At 44.0% G+C, this 15,890-nt stretch overlaps 1 protein-coding gene and 1 non-coding gene across 3 annotated transcripts in view; one reads left to right on the top strand and one right to left on the bottom strand.

Annotated features, from left to right (window-relative positions):
• Nucleotides 1-15,890, bottom strand: part of LOC137222339 (zinc finger protein 791-like) — a 50,424-nt gene that overhangs the window by 24,702 nt on the left and 9,832 nt on the right. The window contains exon 1 of one of the 2 annotated variants that reach the window (XM_067733410.1): nt 4,700-4,856. The exons of the other annotated variant lie outside the window; for it this stretch is intronic. Coding sequence (XP_067589511.1) covers nt 4,700-4,702 — 3 coding nt within the window. The 5' untranslated portion in view covers nt 4,703-4,856. Of the gene's footprint in view, nt 1-4,699; nt 4,857-15,890 lie in introns of those variants that run through there. 2 annotated transcript variants of the gene reach the window in all.
• On the top strand, nt 11,844-11,916 carry TRNAG-UCC (transfer RNA glycine (anticodon UCC)). Its single transcript has one exon. It is a non-coding gene; the product is annotated as a tRNA-Gly (tRNA).

The raw sequence follows: 15,890 nt of genomic DNA, 5'->3' as shown, positions 1-15,890 counted from the left end.
TCAGGAACTACCACCCAACTAGCCCAGCTCTTGCACAGGCTACTGTCTCTCTTTCCCACCTGTGCCTTACATGTTGGGTCCAACCCAGGCACTAGCACAGCTTCACTGTAACATGCAGATAAATCCCAGCAAACACACTGGCCCAAGACTAATTTAAGGAGAGCTCCAATCCCATACTGCTGCTCCCAAATGCCTAGGAGTTCTTAAAACTGACAATTCTGCTCGGCTGAACACAGAACTGAGTCCTGGTATGGTCAACAATGCAACACAGGGCAGCACAGCTCACAGCTCCAGCTCCCCAGCACCCAGCAGCCCACAGCGCCGGCCGCCACCAGACAGCAGAGCAGGTGAGCTGAGTCAGAGCTGGAGAAGACAGACAGGTGGTGATCATGTGTGGCCATGCCGCTCACAGTGCCAGCTGCTATGGTCACCTGCAGAGGTGTGGCTGAGGCTGTCACCGGTGTAGTACACACCCACCAAGAGGATAAGAAAAGGGTGACGACTCATGGAAGAGAGGTCTGGGGGAGAGCAGGCCTGGCCTCTCATGTAGCTCTGAAATGGCTTCACAAACCAAGAAAAGGAGCCTGGTCCCTGTGTTCACTCACTGTGGGTGGAGGGTGGGACCGAGGCAAAAATTCTTGCCCAAGGGCAGAAGCTTGTGTGGCTGGAACACCCTGCCACCTCTAGAAGAGAGGCCACCTAGACTTCTCATCAGCTTGTCCAGGTCAGGGCACAAGGGGAAGAGGGAGGTGTTAAAAAGAAACAGTAGGCCCCAGATGGAGTCATTTGTGCTAAGCCCATGTCACCAAACCAAGACTTAATACCTAACCTAACTGCAAATACGACCTCCCCTAGGAATGTCATCTTAACCAATCTGGAATTTTCTGGTCAACACCAACGAGGTAATCTGCCACATAGGTTTTTCCTTTTTTAAAAAAATATGTATTTATTTGGCTGCGCTGGGTCTTAGTTGCAGCACGCCAGATCTTCGTTGCAGCATGTGAACTCTTAGTTGTGGCATGTGGGATCTAGTTCCCCGACCAGGGATTGAGCCCAGGGCCACTGCATTGGGAGCACTGAGTCTTAACCACTGGACCACCAAGGAAGTCCCCGCATAGGTTTTTTTCTGTCCCTCAAAGAAAGATGAGATAATCCACTCTTTCCTTACCTCTTCCCCCTTCTGCCCATCTAAGCCTTCCATCTGGACACCTCTCTACTTGCTAGATGCGATGCTGTCCAATTCACCACCAATCACTTAATAAAGCCAATAAGACCTTTAACATTTATTTAGTTGAATTCTTGTTATTTTAACAGATTGGTGAGGCTATAACTGTGAGCAAACATCAAAAAATGCGGAGTCTGGGGACTTCCCTGGCAGTCCAGAGGTTAAGACTTCACGCTTCCACTGCAGGGGGGCACAGGTTCAATCCCTGTCGGGGAGCTAAGATCCCACAAGCCGTGTGGTGTGGCCAAAAAACAAAAAGAAAGATATGCATTTGCAATTGCTTCCTTTTTTTTTTTTTCTTTTTTTTTTTTGCGGTACGCGGGCCTCTCCTGTTGCCGAGCACAGGCTCTGGACGCGCAGGCCCAGCGGCCATGGCTCACCGGCCCAGACGCTCCGCGGCATGTGGGATCCTCCCAGACCGGGGCACGAACCCGTGTCCCCTGCATCGGCAGGCGGACTCTCAACCACTGCCCCACCAGGGAAGCCCACAATTGCTTCCTTTTTGATAAAGAAAACACCAAATCAAGATGCTCAAGAAATGATCAATACTGGTTATTGGGGGTGGCTGAACCAAGAGCACTTGAGGGGCCAGGGTGTTCTGGAGTGAGTCTACTTTAGATCTTTTTTTTTTTTGCGGTACGCGGGCCTCTCACTGTTGTGGCCTCTCCCGTTGCGGAGCACAGGCTCAGCGGCCACGGCTCACGGGCCCAGCCGCTCCGCGGCATGTGGGATCTTCCCGGACCGGGGCACGAACCCGTGTCCCCTGCATCGGCAGGCAGACTCTCAACCACTGTGCCACCAGGGAAGCCCTAGACCTTCTTATCTTAACAGCCTTTTCCTAACCTTCGCATGATTATTTAAGATTAACTGAGTAATCTGCATAAACCATATTTTTCTATTTAACAGCCTTTACTTTTAATTAACTTGCTTTTAATTTTTAATTTTAACTTATTTTTTACTTTTCTATGGAGGAAACCATGCTAAGATTTACTCCTTTAAACATTTAACACTTATAAAAAGCATAAAAAGTGAAAAGTTTCATATCTCCTTCTAACTAAAATTACAAGAGAGGCATCATAGTTTCTCCTTATATCTCACTCTGGGGGTTATTTCAGAAATAAGTAATGTGTAATGCACTAGGAATTTGGGTCTAATCCATTAAATATACTAGGATTTTCAATGACTTAGGTAAGTTTTGAATAGTTTTCCTCATTATCAATTAAAGGAATTCATTTGCTTCAGTAATATTGCAGCACTTAAAATTTCAAAGCTCTCTAAGGACATGCACATACAAAAACTGACTTACAAATGTAAAAACCATCTGAGAACTCAAATACACCCATCTCATATCTTGAGGATCTCTTGCCTAAAAGGAACAAATACTCTGTTTGGTTCCAAAATTCTTGGCCTTACTCCCACTATGTCTCTCAATCAACATACATTTAAAGCCTGAGACCTATAAATATTATACACTCACACAGTAAATTATATCACAAACCATTAAGGGAAACTAGAGTTAAGAGCTGCAATATTCGATATATAAACATATACAAGGAAAGAAAGGCAAATATTTCAATCAGTGAGATAAGCAGGCTGTTTCCCTACAGTTCAGAAGGAAACCCAGATTTCCAAGCTTGAGGTCCAGACTCCCCCTGTGGGGATACAACCCCTAGAGTGTGTCAGTCCCTGGTGATGGAGGGTAAGGACACCTGAGCAGCCATAGAAATAAACTCTGGAGGCTCCAACATAATGCAAATGCTCCCTTCTCAGGCTTCAATTCTTACAAGTGAGAAAACTCTTGGCCAGATTCAATTTAAAGTTCTAACTGAAATGTACTCCAAAACTCATAAACTCTTGTCCAGGACACAGAACACATGACCTTCACAGACTTTCTCAATGTACTCATATTACTCTGAGTGCACCTACACTGCAAAAGCGACTCAAACCTGTATCTCAAAACAGGCACCAAGAAAATCACAGTTATAGCTTCAGAAAGGGCATCACTCCCCACCCCCCACCCACCATCACAGGTGCATCCCCAGCTTTTCAGGGATCTGTATCTTCTCTTCCTATAAAGACTCCTTCCACAGTGGGTGCAAGCAGGTAGGACACTTACAGGGGGAGGCTCCCCAGCAAGAACAACTGGTCCTCTGAGTACTTCCCTTTGCAGGCTTAAGGGGGCCTTAGCTTAGAAATACTGACCACAGGTCTCGGTTCCCCACTGTTGTTGCCTTGGACACCACTGATATTTTAAATGACACAAACCCAGTGTTTGAATAATCCAGCACAACCATTCTAAACCAGGATTTATATGTAAAGGAAGGAAGAAAATTGTAAGGCATTTTTCTAGTTCAAGAACAAAACACACAAATGTCTATTCCTTTCTGAAAATAAATGTCAGTTAATTATTATTTCCATGGCAAGAAACTGTTTGGAAATAATCATTATTGAAGAAAAGAAAAAAACAGATCTCGAATGTTACATGCAGTCACTCATGGGACCAAAAAAAAGAAAAATTTTAACTAATGGAATGGTATAACAGAATATTTTGTTTTATTTTTTCTGAAATTCACCTCTTTCTTCCCCTTCGGAAATATTTTATACTCTCTTTCAAGATCTATTGATTAAATACATTTACAGTTACCAAAAACCGAGACTTAAAGTGAATAAAGTCACAAACTCAGGGAGGGGCAAGGCTGACCTGGAACTATGATAAAAAGATTACCCAGGAGTCTCCAAAGAGGAACCTCCACCCAAAGGGCTCAAACAGGATGTCTGTGCCCAGCAAAGGTCCTGGGGGGGAAGCGCAAGACTTATACAATGTAGTTCCAGGTGGTTAGTCTCTGATTTCTTCTCATGGAAAATACACACAGACAAAAAAATGAATCTTTAAAAAGAGCCATTCATGGCTCTGTGGAGAAATGATACAATTAAAATACTGCGTAGTCTGAAATGCACCGTGGAAGACAAATAGTTAATGATGAAGCTATGCACTGGAGAGGGGAAGATGGCGTTTGGGAACGTGGGGAAAGATCTGGAAATCTAGGCATTTACTGCCTGCCCTGGGAAGATCTAGGGTACAAGAACAGGGTCGTGGATTTGTGACCATGTTTCTCAAAATTTGGGAAAGTGAGGGGGAAATGAGTCCCCCCACCCCGGGGAGAAAGGAGGGACTGGGGACCCCAAAGACCACAGCTCCTCCAACGCAGGAACCCCGGATACTGAGTCACGATTGTCCCCTGATCACCCTCCCCGTGGACACCACACAATCTGGAGTAGACCTGGCCACTGCAGTGAGCAGAGAGGCCGCCCTGGGTCCCGACTGCCGGCCGAGCCCCAACGCTGCCTGCCGCGCCGGCTGTGGACTCGGGTCCGCAGGTCCGGAGTTGACCGCGGGGAGGCCCGGGTCCCACAACGGCCAGTTCCAACTGGTCCCTCCGCCCCCGTCTCCCAACACCAGGCTCCCCAACTCACCATTTTTCGGTTTCTCGGCTTCCCTGTCGTCCACCCCACAACTGCCGCGGCAAGTGCAGGTCTCAGCGACAGAGGATGCCGCGGAGCCACCAGAGCCCTTTAAGGGCATCGAGCGGGGACGTGCTGCACAGCGGGAGCAAATGAGAATGAGCAAGCAGTCCACGCCACCCACGCACGTCACTGGAGCGTCGCCCGCTGGCGCCCACACGTACGTAACCAGCGACTCCCCTGATTGGACAGTTCGCAAGGCCCTGCCTCCCGTGCCTGAGTGACAGGAGGCCGGAGTTCTCGTCTTTGCGCCGACCTTGTCCTGGCAGGGGCCCAGAACTGTCCCCCCCACGGACACTGCACTGAACCATAAGGCCGCGAGGCCCTCACGGAACTGTGACACTTCTTCACAGACACGGAGACTTAAAAGTGACCTCACCATATGAAATGAGTCTGGCTCCACTTTTATCTTTGACGATTTCCTGTGAGAGACGCCCATCCATCCCTACCTACCCCCACTCATTTGGTACTTTAAAAGCCCGCCGGCCTCAGGGGCACTTGGCTCTGGTGGGAGGATGAACCCCGCAGTCCTAGACCAGCCCTGAAACCTCAAACACTAGCATGTGTGAAACACTGAGAAAGAGAAACCACCGGAAAACCTTTTCAGTGTAATTCCTTGTTTGTTGAAAGGTCAAAGGAGGCAAAACTGAAAGACCACTGCTGAGTGAAAAATGACAGATAGCGAAGGTATGAAGGATAAACAAAGAATCACAACCACCGTCATGTATGGGGCAGGACCGAGATGAGTGAGGGATGGGAACGTCAGGACACTCTCACCACTGCCCACAGGCCATTTATGAATCTTCATGAAGATTCCAAAGGTGTTTCAATTATCAATAAATCTTGCCACAAAATATTTTGTATATTCTTTTCTGAATATATTTGCTGATAAAAATTTCAAGCAGTAATTAAGTTTGGAAACAAACATAATTTTTGTATGTTAGTTTGTCCTATAATGTGGCAATCTGAGTTTTCACTCACGGTTTTGGCAGAAAAATCAGCAAGAAGCCAACTGTCCGTTGGGAAAGAATGGGTTCCATAAACGCATCATCATATGTAGTTTTTAAAAACAAAAGGTATTGCTATGAAAAGGTCTGGAGGATTTATCAATAGAGCAAATAAGTGCAGTGTATTGCAATATATATACCATGTTACCTTTTCTATAACCTTCGGAGACAGGTGGACCCTCGACACCGCCCCCCCTCCAACTGCAAGCGTTGGTTGAGTAGTGGAGACTAACACACACCTACCAAGAATATATGAAAGGGTTAGTTACTTCTGAAACTGAGGTCTCTGGGGAGAGCAGGGCGGGCCTCTCAAGCCGGTGGGAAATGGATTGAGAACAAGGAAGGGAGCCTGGCCTGGGTTTTTTAAACTGAGGTCAGGGGCTGGGCTAAGGTGGAGGTTCACACACAGCCTTTCTTATCACCCTGTACAGATGTGGGGCACAAAGGGAAGAAGGAGGGGTAAGACTCTAAAGTTGTCAACTGTCAAATAATGGAAAATATATATACTGGTCTCTGCCCCTGGTTACTGGCACCCAGCTCCTAAAAGCTTGTAAATTCCTAAAGGATAAGAGCACTAGGAACAACTCTTGTTGCGCTGAAGCGACTCTGGGTGGGCTCCTGGATAGCTGCTGGGTGGGGGCTGGTCACCAGAAAGAGCAAGCCATGATAAGGAGCTTGGAATTTTCAGCCCAACACCCTCATCCTCCAGAGAGGGAATAGGGCCTGGAAATGAAGTTAATAATCAATCATGCCTACGTGAGGAAACCTCCGTAAAATCCCAAGGGTATCCCAAGGGTATGGGGTTCAGAGAGCTTCCAGGTTGGTGAGCACATCCATATGGGGGAGGGTGATGCACCCCAACTTCACACGGACCCTCCCAGACCTCACCCTTTGTATCACTTCATCTGGCTCTTCACTTGTATCCTTTATCATATCATTTAATAAACTGGGAAATGTAAATTAAGTGTTTCTCTGAGTTCTGTGAGCCGCTCTAGCAAACAGAACCCAAGGAGGGGGTTGTGGGAACCCCTGATTTGTAGCCAAGTTAGACAGAAGTTGTGAGTAACCTGGGGACCTACTCCTTGTGATTGGCATCTGAAGTTGGGGGGCAGGAGTGGCTGCCTCGTGGGACTTAGCCCTTAACCTGTGTAATCTGAAGCTGTCTCCAGGCAGACAGTGATAGGATTCAGTTAAGTTGTAGGACACCCCACTGGTGTCACAGAGAATTTACTTATTGTGGGGGGAGGCCCTCACATATTTGGTGACCAAAAGTGTCAAGAGTGAAGTGTTCTGGGTAAAAGTAAAGGAGAAACACAGGCAGGAAGAACTGGATTTTCTCTATTCAGGAAAAATACTGAGTTTTCCCAACATATCAGCAGTCAAACATTAAAAGATGGAGCCAGAGACCTCTGATCTGGCAGATAAGGAGCTTAAAAGGTAACAGTCTCATCCTCAACAAACTTTTTGTAAAAAGCAAACTGAAAAAATCAATGACTCTTCTTATATCTATCAAAGAACTGAGGTCACAGGGCAAAGTGCTGTCTCCAAAACTGCAGAGAGACTGAAAAATAGCCATTTTGAAATATGCCCACAAAATTCCACTCTTCTTAACAAGTCCTGTCCTCAAAAGGATCTGCTTCATTAGAGGCTAACCAACTGGGATTCTACCAGTGCCTAAATGACATGAGGGGTGGGAAATAGGCAACTGGAGTCCCCTCTAGCCTTTCTGCCTGACCTCTCAGCAAATACTTGGTATGTTTTCCAAAACTATGCCAACTCTCCAGCACCAACTGGGTGTCCTGCAATTCAATTCAAGTCTAACACAAACTAATCCGAGTTAACATCAGACTCCACGGTTTACAGGTTCAATCCTGTAAGACTGCCCCCATGTCAGATGCCAGCTGCAAACAGGGCAGTGGGCAGGTTACACACATTTCTGCATGGCCCGCTACAAATTCAGAGGTTCCCTGGACAATACCTCATCTTTGTTAATTGGCTAGAAGAGCTATCAGAAAAGCACTACTTATTATTACCAGTTTACTGTAAAAGATACAAGTCAGGAATAGCCAAATGTGAAGGGTGCACAGGGCAAAGTGGTGGTCGGGGGGTAGGGAGCTTCCATGCCCTCTCCTGGAATGACAGCCTCCCAGCATGGTGATGTGTTCACCAACTCAGATTTCTCTGAATCCCGAGGTTTAGGGGTTTCCATGGAGTTCCCTCATGTCGACCACTGGTGAATAACTCAATCTCCAGTCCCTCTTTCCTCCCCAGAGGCTGGGAACTGGGCTGAACATTCTAAGCCTCTAATCAAAGCTTGGTCTTCCTGGTGACCGACCCATACCCTGAAGCCATCTTGGGGGCCTGGAAGCAGTTGCCTCATTACAACATAAGATGCTCTCATCACTCAGAAAGTCCAAGGGCCTTAGGAGATCTTTGATAAGATCTGTGGACAAAGACCAAACATTTTTATCATACCACAGAAGGTCACAGCCCAAGGACACACACTCATTAAAATACTGAGACCAAATCATGGGACGCTAGAACATTTCCTCTCCACCCACAACATGCCACTACACCAAGCAGACGCCTGTTTCATCACAGTGGGAAACACAGAAAGAACAGTATGTTTCAGAACTCACTTACAAGTCTCTACAGTACCCCAGAGGTGACATGGGAGACAAAAGCAAGGACACCTGAGGGTACTTCACCCCGGACAGCTACAACAAATAGTCGATACAGCCTAAGGCTAGTCAGATAAACAAAAAGCCTCACATTAAGGTCTATTTACCTCAGTTCCTTTTCACACTACATCACGTCCAGTATTCAACAAAAAATTCGAAGGCACAAGAAAAGACTTAAAAAACACACCTTCAGGAGACAGTGTAAGCAGCTCTTCGCAGGAAACTGCCCTCAGCAGGAAGTCCCTTTCCTTGTCACTGTAGCAAAGTTGTAATGTAACTAACTTTTAAACCAGGCACCCCCATGCTCTACTCATCTCCCGCCCAAGCACACCTTTCAAATCCTTTCATCACACAACACCTTGCCTAGCCTGTTGGTTCAAAGAAGTAGAAATGAGTAAGTAGAATAAGTAATTAACAGATGACCAGATCTCTTCCCTAGCTTCCCTTTCGGTAATCTCGTGAACAAACTGTGTGATTAACATCTGGAGGAAGATCACAAGTCGATGAACCTGCATGCAGTGGGGGGCAGTGATGACTGTGACCCCCTATTTCAATGATTGAGATTACTTCCCTCTTTCCCTTTAAAACTTTCATGGCCGAGCAGGCCCTTGGGAGGTGGTTTTTTGGGTCCACCATCTTCCTGGATTGCCGGCACTCTGATTAATCAAAGACAACTTTCCTTTCTATCAACATTTGTGAATTTGATTTTGTAAGCTGCGAGCAGCGGGCCCTGATTCGATAACAATAGGACAAGGAAAAGAAACTAATTCAGATGTAGCGGGTATGCTGGAATTATCAGACCAGAAATTTGAAGCAACCATGATGAATATGCTAAGGACTCGAACAGAAATAGTGGATGAGGGACTTCCCTGGTGGTCTGGTGGTTAAGACTCCACGCTTCCAATGCAGGGGGTGCAGGTTTGATCCCTGGCCGGGGAGCTAAGATCCCACATGCTGCAGGGCATGGCCAAAATAATAAAAAAAAAAACCAAAGAAATAGTGGGTGGCGTGCAAGTACAGATAGGTCACGTACGCGAATATGGAAACACTTGAGAAAGAACCAAAAGGGAAATACAAGAAATAAAACCCAAAAGCACAGAAATGAATTATTCCTTTGGCAGGATGGGGGTGAGGGCACATCAACACAATGGAAACATGTGAGGAAAGAATCACTGAGTTTGAGGAAATGTCAAGAGAACCTTCCAAAACTAAAATGCAAAGAGATGAAAGAACAAAAAAGGGAACAGAAATCCATGAACTTTGAGACAATTATAAAAAGTGTAACATACACATGATGGGAATACATGAAAGAGAAGAAAGAAGGGAACAGAATAAGTGAAGCTTATGGGGACTGAGATTTTCCCAAAATTAATGACAGTCACCAAACCACAGATCCAGAAAGCTCAGAGAAATGAGATTAAAAACTGAAAAATGCACATCTAGAAATACCATATTCAAACTTGAGAAAAATCAAAGACAAAGAGAACATCTTAAAAGAAGGTAGAGTGAGAAAATATTAGGTATAGAAAAACGAGGATAAGAATGAAATCAAACTTCTTTAAGAAACCATGTAAGCAGGAAGAGAGTTTCGTGAAATAAAGTGCTGAAAGAAAAACCACCCAACTAGAATTCTGTGTCAAGCAAAATTATCCTTCCAAAGTGAGAGAGAAATCAAGACTTTCTGAGACAAACAAAGATCAAGGGAATTTGTTATCAGCACACCTGCTTTGCAAAAACTGTTAAAAGAAATTTGTCAGGGACTTTCCTGGGGGTCCAGTGGTTAAGAACTCCATGCTCCCAATGCAGGGGGCCCGGGGTTCGATCCCTGGTCTGGGAACTAGATCCCACATGCTGCAACTAAGAACCTGCATGCTGCAACTAAAGATCCTGCATGCCACAATGAAGATCCCACATGCCGCAACTAAGACCCAGTGCAGCCAAATAAATAAATAAACATTAAAAAAAAATTTGTCAGGAAGAAGGTAATGATGAAGAAAGGAAGAGTGTTAGAGAAGGAATAAATGAAGGTAAAATAAAATGATTTATTTCTGTTATTTTTATGTATTCTGACAGAAAACACTGTTCAAAATCATAACAGCAACTATATAATTATAGCTTATAGCAAGTAATTATAGCTTACGGTTAAATGAAATGAATGATAGCAATGGTACAAGGGCAGGGAGGAGGAATTGGAATACTCTGTTATGAGAAAACTGTACATCCACTGAAGTGATGGTATACTGTTACTTCAGACAGGACAAGGTTAGTTGTAAATGTATATTGCAAACTCATGGGCAACTACTGAAAAATGTATAATAGTAAGCTAAAAGAGGAGAAAAAAATGGAACCACATAAAATGCTCAATAAAAGGTAGAGAAAGAAGAAAGGTGGAAGAGAATGAAGAAACAAAGAACAAAGGTAACAAACAGAAAAGAGTAGAAATATGGTAGATATTGATCCACTCTATCAATAATCACCTTAAACATCAATGGTCTAAATACAAGAAATGAAAGACAGAAATTGTCAAGTGAATAACAAAATAACAATTATATGTTGTCTGCAAGAATCAGTTTAGATATAAAGACACAGATAAATTAAAAGTAAGGACCTTCTTTAAGATCCTCTCTGGTCGTCCAGTGGGTAAGACTCTGTGCTCCCAGTGCAGGGGACCTGGGTTCGATCCCTAGTCAGGGAACTAGATCCCGCATCCCATGCTGCAGTGAAGAAGCCCATGTGGCGCAGCTAAGAGCCCGCATGCTGCAACTAAAGATCAAGCATGCCACAGCTAAGATCCGGTGCAGCCAAAAAAAAAAAAAAAAAAAGTAAAGGGTGGAGAAGGATATACCATGCCAACACTAAACAAAAGAGAACTGGCATAGCCACATATATATTTCTTTTAATTTTACTGAAGTATATAGTCGATTTAGAGTGCTGTGTTTAATTTCTGCTGTACAGCAAAATGACTCAGTTATACATATATATTCTTTTTCATATTCTTTTCCATTATGGTTTATTACAGGATTTTGAATATAGTTTCCTATGCTATACAGTAGGACCTTGTTGTTTATCTATCCTATATATAATAGTTTGCATCTGCTAATCCCAAACTCCCAATCCTTCCTTCCCACTGACCCCCCTGGCAACCAGTCTGTTCTCTGTATCTGTGAGTCTGTTTTTGTTTAGTATGTTCATTTGTGTCATATTTTAGATTCCACATATAAGTGAGATCATATGGTATTTGTCTTTCTCTTTCTGACGTACTTCGCTTAGTATGATAATCTCTAGGTCCATCCATGTTGCTGCAAATGACATGGCATAGCTATATTAATTTCAGACAAAGCAGACTTCAGAGCAAGGAAAACTCACACTGATAACGAGGAACATTACATAATGTTCAGTGTCGGGAATTCCCTGGTGGTCCAGTGGTTAGGACTCGGCACTTCCACTGCTGTGGCCCTGGGTTCAATCCCTGGTCAGGGAACTAAGATCCCACAAGCTGCTTGCTGTGCCCACCCCCACCCCATGAAAAAAAAACCAAAACAAAAAGCCCAAAGTGTCAATTTTCCAAGAGGATATAGCAATACTTAATGTCTACATGCATAACAACACAGGGCAAAATATACGAGGAAAAAAATACTAGAACGGCAAGGAGAAGTAGATGAATTCACCATTATAGTTGGAGACTTCACATGCCCTCATCAGTAATTAAGAGTTCCAGCAGGAAGGACATAGTTAAATTAAACAGCACAATCCAACAAGTGGATTTAATTGAAATCCATGCAATACTTCATCCAAACACAGCAGAATACACATTCTTCTCCAGATCATATGGAACATTCACCAAGACAGACCACATTCTGGGACACAAAATTCCCCTTAAATTTGAAAAGAGAGAGATCATACAAGATATGCTTGCAGACCACAATGGTATTAATCTAGAAATCAGTAACAGAGAGATAGTTGGAAAACTCCCAAATACTTGGAGATTAAACAACACGCTTTTAAATAACACTTGGGTCCATAAGAGAGTGACATCAACAGGATGGTGGAAGAGGAATTTTCTACTGTCATCTCCCCACAGTGCACTGATTTTGACAACCAGTCAAGGATGAGAGTACCTTTGTGGAAGTCAGGGAGCCCAGTGGAGAATTTCCAGCACACCAGTGGAGCAAAAAAATCTGAGAACAGACACCACAAGAAAAGTACAAAGAACAGTCTCATTCCTCCCCAAAGGTGGCATAGCTTGATGCTAAGAGTTCTCTTTGGCCCAGGATTCCTCCCATGGGAAAGTGAGAGTGTAGTGACTGAGCACTTGGCTTCCCGAGTGGTGTGAGATGCTGCCCAAGAGGCTCAGTGATTTCTCATCTCACCAAGAATACTAAGGGAGAATACTAAGGGAGTCAGGACAGCTGGAGGGCTGGGAGCAGGGAAGAGTTGCAAGGACCCACAGAAATCAAGGCTCAGAACACAACAAATGGCTGCAGATCCTACTAGTCCCTCACAGACTCCATCAGGAGGCTTGCATTTCAGCCACTTGGGATGTGATGTCTGCAGGCACTCCTGTCCGGTGCATGGGCACACCCAATGCTCTGCGCACCTGACTCCCCCACCCTCCCACCCCATCCATAGCCAGCTCCATGTATGTACTCCAGACAGCGAGGGAAAGCCCCTCCCCTGTCTCGTAAGCACATGCATTCAGCTGGCTCAACTCAGTGGGATTGGAAGAAGACAAGCATTTCAGAGGACTACATCTCAGGAAAACAAATGGGAGGCTCTCACTACCCCGCCTGGTTGTGAGGGATCAACAGAAGGCATACAGGGAATTCCCTGGTGGTCCAGTGGTTAGGACTCCACGCTTCCACTGCAGGGGGCACAGGTTCAATCCCTGGCTGGGGAACTAAGATCCTGTATGCCGAGGGGTGCAGACAAGAAAAACAAAAAAACAAACGAAGGCATACAATCTTAAGAATTCCTGCTAAAGAGGGAACAAGAGGTGTGAGGTGGGTGCGTTCATAGATAAGGTCTGACAGAATCACAGAATTCCCAGCTGGGCTGACTGGTGAAAAGTGTTTCTTTCCCAAAACCAGTCAGTGGAGGAATTGACTGCTCCTTCACATGCGAACACAGCAATGCAAAACCTCAAGGAATGAACACACACACACACACACACACATACACAGAAAAATGACAACAAGGAAACTCAATAATTTTCTGGTAACCTATTCCACAGAAATGGAGGTCTAGAAATTGCCTAATGAAGAATTTAAGATAATTGTTCAAAGGAAGCTCAGGGAGCTTCATAAGAATACATACAGTCAACTCAAGAAAATAAACAATACATGAACAAAAGGAGATGTTTGACCGATAGATAGAAATCACAAAGAACCAAACAGAAATTCTGGTGCTGAAGAATACAATAAATGAATTGAAAAATGAAATACAGCTTCGAGAACTGACTTGATCAATCAGATAAAAGAATCTGTGAACTTGAAGACTGTTCATTTGAAATTATTCAGTTAGAGGAGAAAAGAGGAAGAAAAAAAGGATGAAAAGGAATGAAGAAAGCTTATGGGAATTAGGGGACACCAGCAAAAGAAATAATATACACATTATGGAATGTCTATAAGGAGAAGGGTAGAAAGCCTATTTAAAGAAATGATGACTGGAAACTTCCCAAATAATGGGAAAGATATGGACATCCAGGTACCTAAAGCTCAAATATCCTAAACAGGTTAAACCCAAAGAAGACTTCATAAAGATGCATTATAATCGAATTATTAAAAATCAAAGAAAGAGAATTTTGAAAGTAACAGGAGGAAAGTGATACATCACATAAAGGGAACCCCAATAGACTATCAACAAATTTCTCAGCAGAAACCGTGAGGCCATAAGAGAGTGGCATGACATATGCAAAGAGCTGAAAGAAAGAAACTGCCAACCAAGAAAGCTTTACTCACCAAAGCCGTCCTTCAGAAATGGAGGAAACAAAGACTTCGCAAACAAACAAAAGCTGAGGGAGTTCACCACCACTACACCTGCTTTACAAGAAATGCTATAGGGATTTCCTCAAACTGAAATGAAAGGATGCTAATTAGTAACGTGAAAACACATGAAAGTATAAAACTAGTCAAAGTAACTAAGAATTGGTTGTTTGAAAAGACAAACCATTAGCTAGACTAAGAAAAACAAGAAAAGATTCAAATTAATAAAATCAGAAATGAAACGGGATAAATTATATGGGGTACAACAGGAATATAAGGGATCATAAAAAATTACTATGAACAGTTATATGCTAATAAATTGGATAACCTAGAGCAGCGGTTCCCACCCTTTTTGGCACCAGGGACCGGTTTCATGGAAGACAATTTCTCCACGGACTGGGGGCGGGGGGGGGATGGTTTCAGGATGATTCAAGCGCATTACATTTATTGTGCACTTTATTTCTATTATTATTACATTGTAATACATAATGAACTAATTATACAACTCACCATAATGCTGACAGGAGGCGGAGCTCAGGCAGTAATGTGAGCAATGCGGAGCAGCTGTAAATACAGATGGAGCTTCGCTCGCTTGCCTGCCGCTCACCTCCTGCTGTGCGGCCCGGTTCCTAACAGGCCACGGACCCATATCAGTTCGTGGCCTGGGGGGTGGGGATCCCTGATTTAGAGATATTAGATAAATTCTTATAAACATACAACCTACTGTGACTGGATGACGAAAACAGAAAATCTGAACCGCTAAATAAGGAGTAAGGTGGTTGAATCAGTAATCAAAAGCCTCCCAACAAAGAAAAGTCCAGGACCAGATGGCTTCACTGCTGAATTATACCAAAGATTTAAAGAAGAATTAATATCAATTCTTCTCAAACTCTTGCAACAACTTGGAGAGAAGGGAACACTTCCAAACTCATTTTATGAGGCCAGCATCACCGATACCAAAGCCAGACAAGGACACTACAAGAATAGAAAATAACAAGCCAATACCCCTGATGAACATAGATGTAAAAATCCTCTACAAAATAAAAGAAACCAAATTCACAGCACATTAGAAGGCTTATACAACATGATCAAGTTGGATTTATCCCTGGGATGCAAGGATGGTTCCACATACGCAAATCAATAAATGTGTTACACTAAATTAACTAAATAAAGGGAAAAAATTATATGATCACCTCAACAGACGCAGAAAAAGCATTTGACAAAATTTAACATCCTTTCATGATAAAAACTCTAAGCAACTTAGGTATAGAACGAATATACCTCAACATAATAAAAACCATACATGACAAACCTATAGGTAACATAGTGAATGGTGAAGAGACCTCTTCCAGAACTGTGGCATCTAGAAAGGGACTGAGGGGGTGGGTGCCCCCTCCTGCAGGCAGGCTGTGCCAGAGGGCTCCATCATGTCTCAAGGAGGTCTCAGTAGCCTGTGCTGAGCTTATGGGGGGCT

The sequence above is a fragment of the Pseudorca crassidens genome, chromosome 3, assembly GCF_039906515.1.
Source record: "Pseudorca crassidens isolate mPseCra1 chromosome 3, mPseCra1.hap1, whole genome shotgun sequence".
Taxonomy (NCBI): domain Eukaryota; kingdom Metazoa; phylum Chordata; class Mammalia; order Artiodactyla; family Delphinidae; genus Pseudorca; species Pseudorca crassidens.
This window is presented reverse-complemented; position numbering and strand designations above follow the sequence as displayed.